A 15370-nucleotide genomic window follows, 5' to 3' on the forward strand; every position below is an offset into this window, starting at 1 on the left:
AGTGGAAACGGCGCAGGGTTTATTTCGTAGGGCATATCTCATGCTTATCCACATTGCACATCAGAGCTTCGCAAACAGCTCTATCAATCAGATTTTTGGAGAGGCCCCGATCCTCGCTACACAGGACCAAAACACATGGGGGGCAGAAAGCCGAGCCTCAAGCACAGAGGACGCCGGAGAATAAAGGAAAAAAAAAAGAGAAATGTGAACACATTATATGCGAAAGGGAAAAGAAAAGGGTTCGTCAACCAATGACCTCCTCGGTCTCCTCGATGATCTCCTCCACAATCTCCTCCACCACGGTGTCGCCTTGCTCCTGGCCGCCGACAGGGGCATCCTTGGCAGCCTGGGGTGAGTCGACATCCTCGGGGAGTCCAAGAGCCTCCTTCTCCTCGGCCTGGAGCTCCTTCTCCTGGCGCATCCAGGCAAGCCACTCGTTGAGCACACGCTTGCGGGTCTCGACGACAGCGGTGTTGGCGATATCCACGGCGAAACGGTCCTCCTCGTCGAACTCCTTGGAGTACTCGCGCAGGTTCTTGCGCACTTGCTTCTGCTCCTCCTTGCTGAGAAGAGTGGCGGGACGTGGGCGCCACAGGAACTGCTTGAACTTCTCGGTGGGGTTCTCGGAGAGGGTAGTTCCGGAGAAAGTGTGAAGGTTCCAGCCGTTTTCCATCTGTAAAACGAGTTAGTAACGTAACATAGAGGCAGGGAGAGTATTCTTACTGAGTGAGTCCAAACACTGGCACTGGTGACGACGTAGCGACCTGTGGGGTCCCACTCGACATCTGTGACACCGTAGTGCTCCACGGTCTTCATCAATTGCAGGTTGGCAGCGAGATCCTTCTCGGCCTCGACCTTCTCACCCTCGAAGTCCATATCCCAGAAGTCGAGATCGAAGCTGGACTGGGAGTGGACAGTGGCCACAATGACGAAGCGACCCTTGGGAGACCAGTAAATACCGTTGCTGGTCTTCTTCTCGACTGTGCGCACAAGCTTGAAGTTACCGGCAGTGCTGCCCTTCTTTTCCGTAGCAAAGAACTGGACACCGGTCTTGGGAGGAGCGGCGGGACCAGCGGGGTTCTCACCGGTAGTGATGGCGACGAAGCGGGATCCATTGGGCTCCCAGGCGAAGTTAATAACGGTATCCTTCAGGCTGTCAACAACCTCAACGGGAACACCCTTCTCCTTGACGCGGAAAATCTCCAGGTTGGTAGCCAACGACTTCTTGGACTTGGAGTGACGGTCGACCTTGACACAGACGTAGGCACCCTGTGATTGCCAGTGCAGCTTGACATCGGACACGTTGAACAGGTTACGGGTACGGACAATCTCCTTGGAGGGAACGCTCATCATGGCCACACGGGCAGGGTTGCTGCCAATCTCGGGGGTCCAGAAGCAGAGCAGCTGCTCGTACTGCTTGACGCCGTCACGGGTGACAGTGGCTGGAGACCACTCAAAGTCGTTCACACCCTCGATCTTGACCGAGGTCTTGTTCAGAAGATTCATGTTGGGCAGCTCATAGATGGAGATCGACTGACCCTGGAGCATGCGCGCCACGTACTTCTCATCCGCAGACCACTTGAAAGCCGGCCATTGCACCTTCTTCTTGGGGGCGACCTCGCCCTCATCGGCGGGACCAGCAGCCAGGTCGTGCGACACGAACGAACGGAGGGGCTTTCCGGTCTCAATATCCCAAACAATGATGTTCTTGCCATCCTCCTCGTAGGTCAGGATGGGCTGGCCCTCCTCGACCTGGATGGGGCGAGAGGACCATGTGGTCAGGTAGCCTTCCAAGGGAGAGAATTCGACGAGCTGGACGAAGGGGTGGGGGAACTGCTTCTGCTTGGAGAAGGAAGCTCCACCCCAGAGTTGGACACCCTGGGGGTGGACGGAGGCGAGGAAGGTACCCTTGGGGGACCATTGAACAAAGAGTTGTGTCCAGTGTGCGCGATCGACGACGTTCTCGGGAGGGTTCGACTTGTTGTTCCAGAAGACACCAACCTTGTCGTTGCGGTAAAGGGCGAATTGATCACGGGCGTTGCTATCTCCCATCCAAGAGCGCAGGTGCTCCTTCTCCTTGAACGCCTCAACCTGGGGCTCGACGTATTCATCCTCAATGCGACCCTCACGGCCATAGCGCTCGATATCCATCAATTTGTTCACGGAAAGGGTGTGCTTCTTGTCGAGGGGGACACCGTGCAGCTGCTTGACGGCGGCGACGGCCTGTTCGGGAGTCTCGTACTCAACGAAAGCGAATCTAAACACCAAAGAAAATCCAGTCTCAGCCAAAGTTGTTCCACCGTAAGTATAGATATTGCCATGATACGCACCCTTCGGTCATGCCCTTGTCGGTGACCGGCATAAAAACGGCATCTTCGGAGGCGTGACCAACGGAGTTAAGCTTTCTCAACAAGAACTTGATAAGTTTTTGGCGGGAGTCCTCGGGGACAACAGGAAGGCCATCAATAACAACAAAAGTATCCAGACCCTCGTCGAGTTTCACGTCAAACTGCTCCTTGAGATCTGGAAAGTCTGTTAGAGAGGAGGGGCATCGGGGAAAGTTTCTGCACACGCACCGGAGAAATCAATCTCCTCCTCTTCCTCCTCGTGGAGGTCCTGTTCGGACAGGGTATCGAAGCTGGGCGCCATGATGGGTGAGCGGTAGGCGACCGGGTGCAAGAAGTGTGGATTGGGGGACTTCAAGGGAGATTTTCGGCCAGGAACACAAATCCACAAATCTTCTGCCAAGCGGGTTCTTTGTGCGTAGATCATGTGATGCAGCCAGAGCTGACTTATCAGCTGAGTCAGCTCACCCCAGACCAAATACGGAACAGATTGGCAGAACGGAAGTACGAACAAGTCGCAGTTGCTTCCGAGAGCTACAGCGGGGTCTATTGATATATCGTTCTTCAGGTGGTTCTGATGGGTGTTTACTTATTTCTTTTACTCCAATCCATTTCAGGGCTTCATTGCTCTTCTTGCATCTAGCTACCGTGGACTTTTTCGTGTTCTTCGAGGTCTCCCGTTCCCTGCCTTTCTCCCCCCACCGCCGCGGGTCTTAAGCGCCAGTGCGACTATATCCACCTGACTCCGTCCGCCTCAAGTACCTTCAACCCATTGCGCATAATCGACATCATTCCCATCATCGGCAGAAAGCTTCTAATCATATTCCAAACCACCAGCTTTGCCTGGTTTCTGTACAATTCCAAAGGCGATTCACAATTGACCCGCCGACACGATGTCGCGTAGGTTACCTCGGCGTTGCCCCGGCGCCACTCTCGGGTGCTCTCCAGATGGCGCAGTTCAGATTTTAACGTGTCGCAATAGTTTCATCTGAGGTGCGCGATCGGTTTACCGAGATAATCGACTCGATTTTAGCGAAAAGTGACCTCAATACTATCTCCGAGAAGCGCATTCGCAAGGGTCTGCAGGAGGAAGTCGGCTATGACCTCACACCCCAAAAGGTCGGATTTATTCGAGATCGTGGACCACCAACACGCAAATCACCAAGGCAGAGAACTGACTAGAAATTATGTAGGCTGAGGTTAAGCAGCTCATCATGGAGCGATTCGATATCTACGCGGAGAAAAACGGTGTCGGCGAATCCCCCGAGGAGGCCACAGAGGATACCGCAAACAACGGTCACCAGGATGGTGATTCTGCCTCCGCGGTTCCCTCGCCACCCCCATCCTCATCCCCCGTGAAGCGCCAGGCCGAAAGTGAAGAAGCGTCCGATCCGAGTGAATCCTCCCCTCCCCCGAAGAAACTCAAGCCTGACGCCGATGTTGACGCCGATGCCCTATTTGCTGCCAAGCTGCAAGCTGAAGAGAACTTGCGCGCGCGACCAACACGAGGGGGAAATACACGACGGGCAGCTCCTACAAAGAAAAAAAGCAAAACCAAGGCCAAGACGTCCAAGAGGGTCAAGGCAGAAGATGATTCGGATGTCGAGTCAGGCTCCGACACAAAGAAAGAGGTCAATCGGACCGGTGGATTCCATGTGAGGACCATTCATGCTTGATACTTTTATATCTCTCTAACGTATTACAGAAACCTCTCAATCTGTCACCTCCTCTATCTGCGCTCCTGGGCGAGGCCACGGTATGTTTTCTTTTCAGGACAATAGGCTTTGGTCTTCTGCTTACACGATGTATAGCTGTCGCGGCCTCAAACGGTGAAAAAGGTCTGGCAATATATTCGGGAAAATGAACTCCAGGACCCAAGTGATCGCCGCCAGATTCGTTGTGACGATGCGATGCGCGCTGTCTTCAAGCAAGACCGGGTGCACATGTTCACCATGACTAAGATTCTCAATCAGAACCTGTACAGCCCCGACGAGTAGTCATCGGTCCTTGGCCGTGATGCACTCTTGGATTGGTTCAGTATCCGACGTAATGACTCTCATCCGTTCAAGATCAATCTCTTGGATATTTTTCTGCGATGCATGGGGATGCTGGCGTGACTCATTTAACTCCTTTGCCCGTTGAGGCTTTGGTTTCTTCTGGCGCTTTTACCTCCGTTTTACTTGATTAAAGTTTTGCTTTCTGCCCTCCAGCGGGAGTTGGCCCTTGAGTGGTTATCATTATTAGCAATTGCATCTAACTTTTTCAGACCTCATTTTCATAGACTCCAATGTTTGAACTTATGAACTTCACCGAATAATTAAAAACTTGAAAATTAGTTCGTAGTCGTTCCATATCGCGATTGGAGTAGTGTAGTTGAAATGATACCAACGAGCGAAGTTCCCAACGTTGCCTTCACATTTATAGATCATGTGACAAGCCCCCTTGCGCATCTTTACCTCCTTGTATTATAAATCTGTTCTTCACTCGTAAAGATTGATGATACGGAGATCCTGACGGAGAATGATACTCCGATTCTGATGAGAACGCCCTCTCGGGTCTAAAGATCAAGCTGGCCTGCGAGGCAGAAAGGACCTGACATCCTATTAGCCCCATCTCGATGAGACCTTGAGTGCAGGGCTGACTGCATAAATAGCTAAACTCAAACAGAGCCTCACTGCCAAATGCCAAAGAGTTTCAGGAGCTTGTGGAGCTTTGCGAAGCTGTGAACACATTCTTTCAAATGCCAAGGGTATTAGGCAGAGCTTCGAGGTTGCAGAGAAACTCCTCGATATCTTAAAGGGTGTACTCTGGAAAACACGGTATTTCAGCTAAATCTTAGTGTCCAGCTTCAACCTATTGACATACATTCTAAGTAAAAGCTACTTTGGAATCTCAAGAGAGCCTCATCGTCGATATTTGAAGAAAACTGGAAGCCACCGATGGGCGTTTACAAGCTTACATCTTAGATCTCAGCATTTGCTGAAAGTGGTGTCGCCAGGCAGCAAAGGCGACTCACTATATGAACCAAAAGAGTCACTTATTATGAATTACGACGAGAGAATATCCTAGTACTCTCCGGTTCCAAAGCAAGCTCAATATTCTGCTATGCGATCCCGGAGGTCCAAGATCGGCGATATAGATGGTGGACACATATTCCCGACGCCGACATTTTCAATCGATGCAAGTCATAGGGTTCAACAGAAACTGTAGACAGCTTGGTCTCATAGGAAATACACCCCGCTTGATTCGCAATTGCTATATAAATTACCCCTCCATAATGATGCGCAAATGATTTGCGGTGGGTGCGGCCCACTTTCCCAATTGGGAAGCTCCGCGCTATGGATTTGTTGAGCGGGGCGGAATGGCCTCACAGGCCAAGTCATGCTACGTTCTCTTCACTATACACCTTGAGATTGCATACTCGGCCTTCAATATGCGGGGTCGGCAGAAACTTTTCACCTTCATTGCAAATGATCCAGTAGGTCTTCCCCAGAACCGCAAAGGAACCCACCGAGCATGTGCACATTGTCGCAAGCGCAAGCGGCGCTGCAACCACGGACCGAATGCCTCTCGGCATCCCGAGACTCAACCTGGAGATACCCGAATCATTGACACGGTATCTCCGCCGAGTGTGCATGAAGAAAGAGTATCCACGAGCCCTGGTTGCACTACTTCGGCTGTGCAACATATTACCCAGCCACATGCTCCAGGGTCTCGTATAGATAGTGAGTCTTGGTTCGTCGGTGAAATGGATCCGGCAAGTGCATTTTGGACTGCAGCAGGCTCTTCAAGTCCCAGTCCACTTCGACGGCATGATGTTGGCATCTGGCTATCACCTGATAAGACATGCTCGGAGCTTGCAGCCAAGAAGCCTAAATCAGGTGCATCCAATTTCAAGCCTCTCATATCGACTAGTCTCCTCCCTTATCTGCAAGGAAATTGTTCCATTCTTCCATCTCCTGGTAATGTGGAAGGGCTTCTTCGGATCTATCTCGACAACATCCATCCCATTTTCCCGGTCCTGGACTATGATGCATATCGAATGATGCCGAGTTCATCCTCGAACAAAATTCTTCTGTCGCAGTCAATATGTCTTGCTGCCAGTTTAGATCGAAAAGCGAAAAGATTTCTCAACATACCCCCAGGTAGCACCTCGCGAAGTGATTTTTCTCTGAGTCTTGCGGATGCAATCAACACCTCAATAGCATTGGAATTAGTGAAAGACAAGTTGGTTTTGATTCAAGCCTTGTCTTTAACTTCACTGTTCACACAGTTCTCAGGACATCGACAAGAGTCAGCTGAACTTTTGTATCGCGCCATTTGTCATGCGCATACCATTGGCTTGCACCATCCCTCCCAGCCAGTGACCCAACACGAGCACATCTACAACCGAATGTTCTGCTGCCTCTATGCTCTTGATATGTTGAACGCTGCATGTCTAGGTAGGCCCGTTCAGTTGCATCGACGAGACTTTGGTCGTGATCTTCCATCGTCGATAGCAGCACAGGAAGGCTGTTTCCAGCTTTTCCTACGTACAATCGTTCTAATGGAACGAGTGATCGAAATATACCGACCTGCCGAAATTGGAATCTGGAATGGGCCATTTCCGTCATTCGAAGATTTATTGCAGGAGGTCGGGACGTCCGGTACCCCCGTACACTTAATCGGTAATTCTAATCCCATTGAGAGGTTGACCAAACGCTGATGATATTTTACAGCCACGATAGAGGTGCTTTATCATGCAGTGGCCATTTTATCTTGTCGCTTGATAACTCCGCATGGTGTCTCGCAATCTTCAGAGTCGAATCTGCGGCAAAGTCTATCTGTATTGAGAGTCACGTCTATAGTGGGAGATGAGTTCCATAACGAATTATCCTCGTTTCCAATCATTCCATATGCAGTGGCTCTTTCGTTACGGGTCTCGTATCACAACCTGCAACGAAGCAAAGTGCCCATTCTCCAGACAAGAGCCCGCAAACAAATTGTTTCGAATTGTATAATTTTGAGAGAGCTGGGGGAGGTCTTTGTTTATGCTTCGCTGATGGCGAATCTGGGAGAGTACCTCATCAGCGAGGTGGATAAGCAACATCAAGGTGGGGGATCGGAAAGCTGTAACGATCCACCCAGAAGACATGCAGATATATGGACCGGTTAGAAGAACCTTGCCCTTGCCCGAGACCTTTGCTGACCTGATATTCAAAGATTCTGCTGCGCGGCATGTGCAAGTTTCGGAGCCTGCTGAGACATTATACCAGCCATATAACCCGAGCCTATTAGATCCAATGTCGATAACGGGGATATACGACAATTTTGATATTGATTTTGGGGTGATCGGAGGCATGAATCAATTTCATGGTGCATCCGTTCCGGGCGACATTTAGCGAGAGATTATTGATGAGAGATGCATGATATACAATTGATTTTATAGGAATGAATATGCACAGGCTAGTGCCGATGAATTGATCAGAGGCCCAGGAGCTCTTTGGTGTTCTCCAGCACACGTCGCTGTCCGTGGTTGAGGTTCTCCTCCTCGGTATTTTATTCAAATCCAAAGGCACGCAGCGCCTACTCTTTCGACGGATTTTGGAGATCTTTTAGAGTGGCACTGCCTATTTATTTACCTCTCTCTCTCTCTCTCTCTCTCTCTCTCTCTCTTACCCCCAGCAAAGCCAGGCGATGGAATTCCCTCTAGGAAGTCCATCTTCTGGCGTTTGACATATGAGATTTATGCTCCCTTTCCCTCGTGGACTTTTTCCAACAACGCGAATGGCTAATATTGCTAATATGCATCTAGCAACACTATTTATGGAAACAAAAGCAAAGAAACACGTCTGTCACAGTGGCAGGCAACATAGTCACAGACGTGGATAACATATACCATCGTCTTTTCAGGCTTTACAGGAATAAGTTAATATGAAGCTAGCAACTACATGATTCGCAGTCTCGAAACTGAAGCGTAGTATGCTTGTCATCTTGATTCCTGACCGCAGGGCGATCTTGAAGAGATCGTCCAGTCAGAAACAGGCTGCTGTGATCGTAAATATCTTCGCACACACCTTCCATGTGAGAAGCTGCCTTTCACTGATAATATGCCTCGCCCAAAGATTGACTGAAGTATCAAATCCGGGTTTTACGGCAGGTCAAAATCCTCAAAGCAGTGCCAGTTTCATTCAAGAGATCTATGGTAGTGTGTAGCCTCCATCAACAATAAGATCGGCTCCGGTTGTGTAACTGGAAGCATCGGAGGCGAGGTAGAGATAAGCACCCTTCAACTCTTGTGGCAATCCTTCTCGACCCATGGGGATTTTGTCCTTCCAGATGGTCTTTGTCTCGGCGTCAACAAACTGAGAAATCTCCGTCGCAATGTAGCCCGGAGAGACGGTATTCGCACGGGCAAACCGAACCCACTCGACTGCAAGTGACTTGCCTATTGACAGTTAACAAATAGCTCTGAAGCGATTGAAGGTATAAGTCAAGTGAAAACATACAAAGATGAATGACTCCAGCTTTAGCGGCGTTGTAGGCAGCCTGGAGCTGAGGAACGTTGACGATGCTGCCACTCATAGAGGCAGTAGCAACAAAGCTGCCATAAGTGAAGTCTTTCAGAGGCTGCCCAAATATATCTGTGTTCTCTGATTTTTGACGTCGCCAGTGAGATGCCGCTGCTCTGGCACAATAGAAAGTTCCATCCAGATCTGTCTGGGTCACATTTGAGTAGTGGTCGAGGGGGGCATCCACCATAGGTCCTTTGGTCCATGGGATTCCAGAATTGGCAATGAAGATGTCGAGCCGACCTTGGAATTCACGGACGCATGTTTCGAGGAGCTTTTCGATCTCTTCGCTCTGTTTGATGTTGACTTGATAAGCGCGGCCTGGTTGAAAACAAACCGTGAGTCAATGTACAATGTATTCGCTCCATTGATAACCTACACTGAACTCCGTAGACTTTCTCAATATCTGCAGCCTCTTCAATCGCTTTGCTATTGCTATTGTACCAAATCGCAACATTGGCACCAGCCTCAGCAAGGGCATGCGCAACGCTCAACCCAATACCCGCGCCTGCTCCGGTGACAACAGCGGTTTTCCCTTTCAACGAGAACATCTCCATCACACTGGCTTTGCCTTCAAACGTGTTGTTGCCATGGCAGAAGTTGCCCTTCACAATTGGGTGTTCCGCCATTTCGAGAATATTTTCAGCGAGAGGTATAATTGAGACGAGGACGGAGAATAAAGCTAAAGTGACGGTGTGGGTGGCGGGGTTCAGCTATTAAATAGCAGGCGGAATGGTATCCTGTCCGAAGTTCACGCGACTTACGTGCCATTAATGCGGAAATTCCTTCATGGGTAATCCCTTTCAAGAATTGTCCGTGATATTCATGGCGGAATAGTGAGATAACCGCTTCATTAGGGCGGAGTTTCCGAATGAGGGAATTGCGCCTTCTCCACTCTACACAATACGCGGGACAAGAAACCGGTCTAAACCTTAAGATATAGACGAGGTAATTCTGCATATCCCACACAGCTATGCAGGAAGACAGCAACTGTAAAGAGGTGTAAAATATGACACGCTGCATAAGTACACAGATAGCTGAGTTTAAAGTCTAATATTAGGACTCAATATATCTACGCATCGCGTGTAGGAAAGTCATCAAAAATGAACGCTAATACGTTTCCATCATCATCTCTTTGGACAAGTTGTTCAGGTTGACCTTTGTGGTAGGAACCTCCTTATCTTGCCCATCGCAAGCACCGCGGTGGAAATCTAAAACCTCAAAGTACCTTCGAATTGTTAATATATATTCACACCCAAGAGGTCACCCAAATACTTACATGTTGGTCTTCCACTCGTCTGCCGATAGCTCCGACTCCAATAGGTCCCAGCTAAGTTCCTTTCCAAAAGCAGGTTCGTCTTCAGAGTCCTGATATGTTGACAAATAAGGGTGCATGAGAGCCTCGGACGTAGTGATTCTCTTTTCCGGGTCGAGGTTGAGCATTTTCTCTAAGAGATCGACCGCTATGAAAATTAGTATTGCAATATGGTGACAAGACATCATGGCATTGCGTACCTTGAGGGTCGGCATCTCCCATGCGAGATGCAAGTGAACATGGCTTCGGTTTAGGTAGGTTCTCGACGAATTCCAACGTCTGCAAATTGATTGTCAGCACCTGTACACGCCTGTTTCACAATTGAATCATACACTCTTGCTATACACTTTTTCCATGACCTCTTTGGGTGGTTTACCCAAGATCTCAGTGATCAGTGTAAACTGGTGCACATGGTCTTTTCCAGCGAAGAGAGTTTTTCCTAAGAGCATTTCCGCCAAAATGCACCCGACACTCCAGATGTCGACAGCATAGGAGTATTTCTGCCATGTCAACATGATTTCCGGTGCTCGGTAGTACCGAGTAGTGACATAGCCCGTCATCTGGTGGTCCTGCTCTCGAGCCAATCCAAAATCGCAGATCTTCAGGTCACAGTTGTCATTAATGAGAATGTTACCGGGTTTGAGGTCGCGGTGAATCACGCCGGCTGAGTGGAGATATTTCAGTCCTCGCTGGTTCGGTCAGTGGAACGCTCTCACAACCAACTGAAGTGGACATACTAAGAGTTGATAAGTGAAGAATTGCACAAATTGACCCTCCAATGGTTTTGATTTTGACCGGATGACATGAGAAAGGTCTGTTTTGATGTAGTCTGTCACAATATATCTGCACCAAAGATTAGTTACGTCGGTCCCAATTCCAAGGTGGAATATCATGGAGTTTCTCACAGATCCTCTGAAGGGGAAATAAAAATGTCTCTCATGTTGATCAACTATTGCAATCGATTAGCTCCCACGACCGTGATTCCGACTATAACCCCACGCACATTGTCATGTCGCATATTGCTTAACAGATGAACCTCACGATACGCTCGCCTGGCCACGCCGTTATTCTCAAACGGCTTCGGTATTTTCTTTATCGCCACTGTTTCATTTGCTACCGTATCAAGTGCTGAGCTGCCAGTTGTCAATACTTAATCAAACCTGGGGGTATTGTACGAGGGGGATACCATACCAGACTACTCCCGAAGCGCCAACACCCCTAAGTTCCAGGTTTGAATACCTATTGGTGGTTTCTAGGGTTGTACCCATAATTTCTTGAGTTTGAAAATGTGCCATTATTGCGGGGTGAAGTCGGGGTTGGATTACTATTCTGGGGTAACTCAATTGAACGTAAAGGGAAGAAGAGTATGCAGGTAGGGCACAATTATATTGCTTCTATGATGTCATTGTGTCTGTCCATATGTTGGCAGTTACATCATGGATTCGGGGTTAAAACAAGATGGCTACACATCAGGATAAGGTGATATATAACCTTGGAAATTTGGCCCACGGGTATTCCAATTATGTGTTGCAAATTTGGTCTGGTGGGTGCATTCCACGCAGCGGCACCGCCCTCTGACAATCCGGTTCAGGTCCCCATGGAACCACCCGCTTACATGGATTCAAGTGATAACGCAAGTTTTGGCGAATGAGCTTCGTCAACCTGATTCACCTCTGGTACATCAACTTACTTTGTACGGTATGTATGTACTTACATATAATACAGGGCGGGTGCGCCTTTTTACGAAGTTTCTACACCATACAAGTTACCCTTGCAAGAAGATCAACGTCCAAGATTCGGTCCTTACCAGTACTACGGTAGGGGCATTACCCACTCATTAATAAGACTTGGCGAATGTGCCATTTCGTCCAAAATGTCCATCAAAATACGCTCATCGATTCGCTAACTACAGCAGTTGAGTGATACTCAAGATATTCAAGATATGGAACACAACATCAGACCATGCTCATCCTATGCCCGGCAAATCTAAAACGAAAATCGAACCTCAATGGCAGGCATTGAGTTACGATTGCTAGCTGTATCGTTTGACTCCTCCAGCTCAGACACTTCAGCGGTCATGTCCTGACCATTTGGAATTCGCTCGACAACATCATCATCAATCATTACTTTCATGCCGTTTGGTTTGAGGTGAATCAGGTGGACTTTACGGTCCCGATTGATGTTTTGCTTCCGGGAGATCTTCTCTACCAGTTCATTCACAGTCGGCTCGGTCAAATATACCGCAGTGTGATAGTCATCCTTCTGGACACCGCTCTGGTGAAAGCGGATGTAAAAACATTTCGCTGCACAGATATGAGTATGCATGATTTCTTGATCTGGCTGAGAGAACAGCTTACCAGGTGCATTAGACTTTGATCCAGTCTCCACTAATTCGGCATCCTCGGTAGATATCAGGGGCACCGCGGGACTTGTGTGTGCTGTTGTTATAACGTCCGAGTGATCATCGCTGCCAACACTGCTGGTATATTGCATTGAAGGACCACTGCGCTCATTTCGCTCTCGACTTTCTGTATCACGTTGCGTCCCGGGTAGCTGGGGATCGACCGAGCTTTGCGACGTGTTGCTGGACGTGCCGATTGATGTGGATGGCGGAGTCACAATTTGCAAGTGCGGTTGGCTCTTCGCTGTTCCTCGAGTTTGGTCTTCTATATAGACTGGGAAAAGATCTGGATCATCCTTCTGCTCACCTGGAAGGCAAAGGGTGGTCACAGGTCGGTTGGAATAGAATATGTTTTGCATTGATGCCAATTCCGCATCCATTCGGCGTTGCAATTCGGCTTTTCGCTCCTTTTCGGGAATCTGGTCGTTGGTATAGACCGAACGACTCCCACGTTTTCGCTTTCCGAGGCTGTCCCCACTTTCAGCTTTGAGAAAGTCTTGCTTGCGTTTTTCAATGGCCCGTTTCAGCTGGGAAACGTCGTTGAACATTTTCCGCTCAGCCCCATGGTCGCGGAATAGCTTCACATGGCAAAAGCTCGATTCAGCGGTACCGGGAAGGGCCGTCTCGGTCTTCGCACACAGTCTGAGAGGGGCGCCCTTCACACCCTTCGAATGACTGAAATCCGTTGAGAGGAAATTAAACCGGATCCCTATTTTGCAGCTTGATCTTCCCGTGGTGGGATTTGCACACCAAGTAACACAGAAGCCATCTAGTGATGTTCTTTCTAGATGAACTGGGTAGCTTGGATCTTCATTTCCTCGCACTAAATCAACCATTTCTACTGCATGCATATTTCCACCTTCATGAGTCCCCACATGGCCCCGTGACCCCTTCCATAGGCTCCAACAAGCAGCAGGATTCGATATATGCTCCGGCTCTTCGAAGGATATGCGGACTGAGGTACGATACTGGACCAATCCATTGGTCAAGGGAGGGGTTGAATCAACTACCGATAAAGTATAAGTGTGCCCTTTATTGAGGTAGGTCACTGGGGTATCATTTGGATCGTGAATCATCGCCGTCGGTGTGTTCAGCGTCACCTGGTACCTGAGACTGTCGACTTGTTAGCTTACATCCTCTAGTATAGGCATAGCAAAGAACTTACTCGGTCTGACCGTGGCTAGGAGACCTTTCGGTCTTCATACCGCTTTTTTGTGGAGAAATGGGTTGCTGGGGGTCCCATTGTTCCTGATTACCCATATCACTTGAAAGCAGTTGTTCGCCGGGTTCATCGAGAAATCCATCGGCTAAATTGGAGTGAACAAAGGCGCTGGGCGGGTATGCCGCGCTTGGGTTACTCCAGTGTGTGTTTTGGGGCTCTCTCGCAAAGAACAAAGGATCTAAGTTGTCATAAGCAATTCCACCCGTGTTCCTAGGCAGAGGCGTGACTGCAAATTGTTCGAGGAGCGTTTTGGGCGTTAAAAGACTTGTCCCAAGAGATGGGGTATGTAGATCTCCGGCCTGGCCATGATAAATTGTATTCAAGTCACCGAAGTTCTGATTGGGGTAGGCCGGCGTTCTTGGTGACGGAAGACAGTGGTCATCTAGAAATGGCGTGAATCGGAGGCTAGGGGTGATCTGGGCGGTGTGGTTCAGGTCGCCATTGACCGCAGATCTGTACAGGAAAAGCATCAAATGAGCTCTTGATCTTTCTTCAGGCAGGGATGGATGACATACCCAGAAGAATTGTGTTTTTTAGTGGGACGGACGACGTCAGAAAACGTCGCTTGGAATTGATTGATTAAACCCTCTTTGGGTTTTTTCGCAGTCCGTCTAGACAAAATTAGCTCGGTAATGAAAGCGCAGGGCTGATATGTACCTATTGCCAAACATGATCGTAATCCCCAGGGGCGAGATGGTGTATTGGAAGCTGAAAATGGGAAGCGGAAAGTAAATAGCGAGTATTGCAGGAGGGGTCGATGGAAGGTTCGATGACATCATTTGATAGCAAATTGGTCTCCATTTTTTCCATTTTCGGACCGGATGCTATCCGCCAGTCAAATCATTTCTGTGCCTGTTGAACGTCCAATGAGAATATCTCTTGTTACATGTCAATCAACCTCGGCCCCACTGTGAGATGACGGGCCAATGGCATTCATCAGTGGCGCCCACTTAGTTTGATCAAACGAAATGATCCGCGGCGGCGACTTTCGCTGGATAAAATGGCCGAGAGTATCCCGTACGTACGCCGTACAGTAATGTACAGTTGTTCATGCCGGCTACATATTTGGGCCACGTAATCGGGGGCTAATCATGAGCCAACTATGGGATCTTGGCCCTGCCCGGGTGGGACCTTTTTTGAAGAATGAGACATGGTAGAATGACACTACGGGTTCAATCTCGAATTTTCGCACCACAGTATGAGAAGCGTGCGCAAAAGTCTTTGTAAAATTCTCGATGACTAACACTTAACCCCTCGTACTGTAGATCAATGTGGGTTTTGCTCAACAGTGGTGCCGCCCTATCTCAGTACACGCTTATTTTGCTCTGCTTGGTCGTGAATACTTCCATCAATGATGGATGCAGCTGATACAATATCCTCAAGGACCTATGAGCTATAGATGTGAAAAAAGGGTCCTCATAGCGTGCGTAAGAGGCTGAGAAAGAAGGTCCAAGCTTCTAGAGTCAGAAAGAGCACTAGGCCCAAAGTGGACGACGCAACGGCCCCCGGGGCCCTTGATTGCTTCCATGCTGAGTC

The 15370-nt window shown here is 49.0% G+C and overlaps 6 protein-coding genes across 6 annotated transcripts; 2 read left to right on the top strand and 4 right to left on the bottom strand.

Moving 5' to 3' along the window:
- Positions 1-244: 244 nt before the first annotated feature.
- Positions 245-2649, bottom strand: EifCb (translation initiation factor eIF3 core subunit b; the record flags this gene model as incomplete). Its single annotated transcript, XM_057117057.1, has 4 exons — positions 245-673; positions 724-2257; positions 2331-2523; positions 2577-2649. 4 exons carry the CDS (start codon positions 2647-2649, stop codon positions 245-247), a joined length of 2229 nt encoding a protein of 742 aa, XP_056972940.1.
- A 589-nt stretch (positions 2650-3238) lies between these two features.
- N7484_006640 (SWIB/MDM2 domain protein) lies at positions 3239-4342 on the top strand (the record flags this gene model as incomplete). Its single annotated transcript, XM_057117058.1, has 5 exons — positions 3239-3245; positions 3328-3464; positions 3539-4000; positions 4051-4101; positions 4157-4342. The coding sequence occupies 5 exons, from the start codon at positions 3239-3241 to the stop codon at positions 4340-4342; spliced, it is 843 nt and encodes a 280-aa protein (XP_056972941.1).
- Positions 4343-5706: 1364 nt separating this feature from the next.
- Positions 5707-7050, top strand: N7484_006641 (uncharacterized protein; the record flags this gene model as incomplete). The annotated part of the gene is made up of 1 exon (XM_057117059.1): positions 5707-7050. The coding sequence occupies one exon, from the start codon at positions 5707-5709 to the stop codon at positions 7048-7050; it is 1344 nt and encodes a 447-aa protein (XP_056972942.1).
- Positions 7051-8524: 1474 nt separating this feature from the next.
- On the bottom strand, positions 8525-9525 carry N7484_006642 (putative carbonyl reductase; the record flags this gene model as incomplete). The annotated part of the gene is made up of 3 exons (XM_057117060.1): positions 8525-8772; positions 8834-9217; positions 9276-9525. 3 exons carry the CDS (start codon positions 9523-9525, stop codon positions 8525-8527), a joined length of 882 nt encoding a protein of 293 aa, XP_056972943.1.
- A 481-nt stretch (positions 9526-10006) lies between these two features.
- Positions 10007-11506, bottom strand: N7484_006643 (uncharacterized protein; the record flags this gene model as incomplete). Its single annotated transcript, XM_057117061.1, has 8 exons — positions 10007-10124; positions 10176-10359; positions 10412-10490; positions 10544-10900; positions 10949-11054; positions 11117-11160; positions 11215-11344; positions 11403-11506. 8 exons carry the CDS (start codon positions 11504-11506, stop codon positions 10007-10009), a joined length of 1122 nt encoding a protein of 373 aa, XP_056972944.1.
- A 691-nt stretch (positions 11507-12197) lies between these two features.
- N7484_006644 (uncharacterized protein) lies at positions 12198-14613 on the bottom strand (the record flags this gene model as incomplete). The annotated part of the gene is made up of 4 exons (XM_057117062.1): positions 12198-13725; positions 13778-14287; positions 14350-14445; positions 14492-14613. The coding sequence occupies 4 exons, from the start codon at positions 14611-14613 to the stop codon at positions 12198-12200; spliced, it is 2256 nt and encodes a 751-aa protein (XP_056972945.1).
- Positions 14614-15370: the final 757 nt, after the last annotated feature.

This window comes from Penicillium longicatenatum (assembly GCF_028827895.1).
Source record: "Penicillium longicatenatum strain IBT 33135 chromosome Unknown contig_3_segment0_segment0, whole genome shotgun sequence".
In the NCBI taxonomy this organism is placed as follows: domain Eukaryota; kingdom Fungi; phylum Ascomycota; class Eurotiomycetes; order Eurotiales; family Aspergillaceae; genus Penicillium; species Penicillium longicatenatum.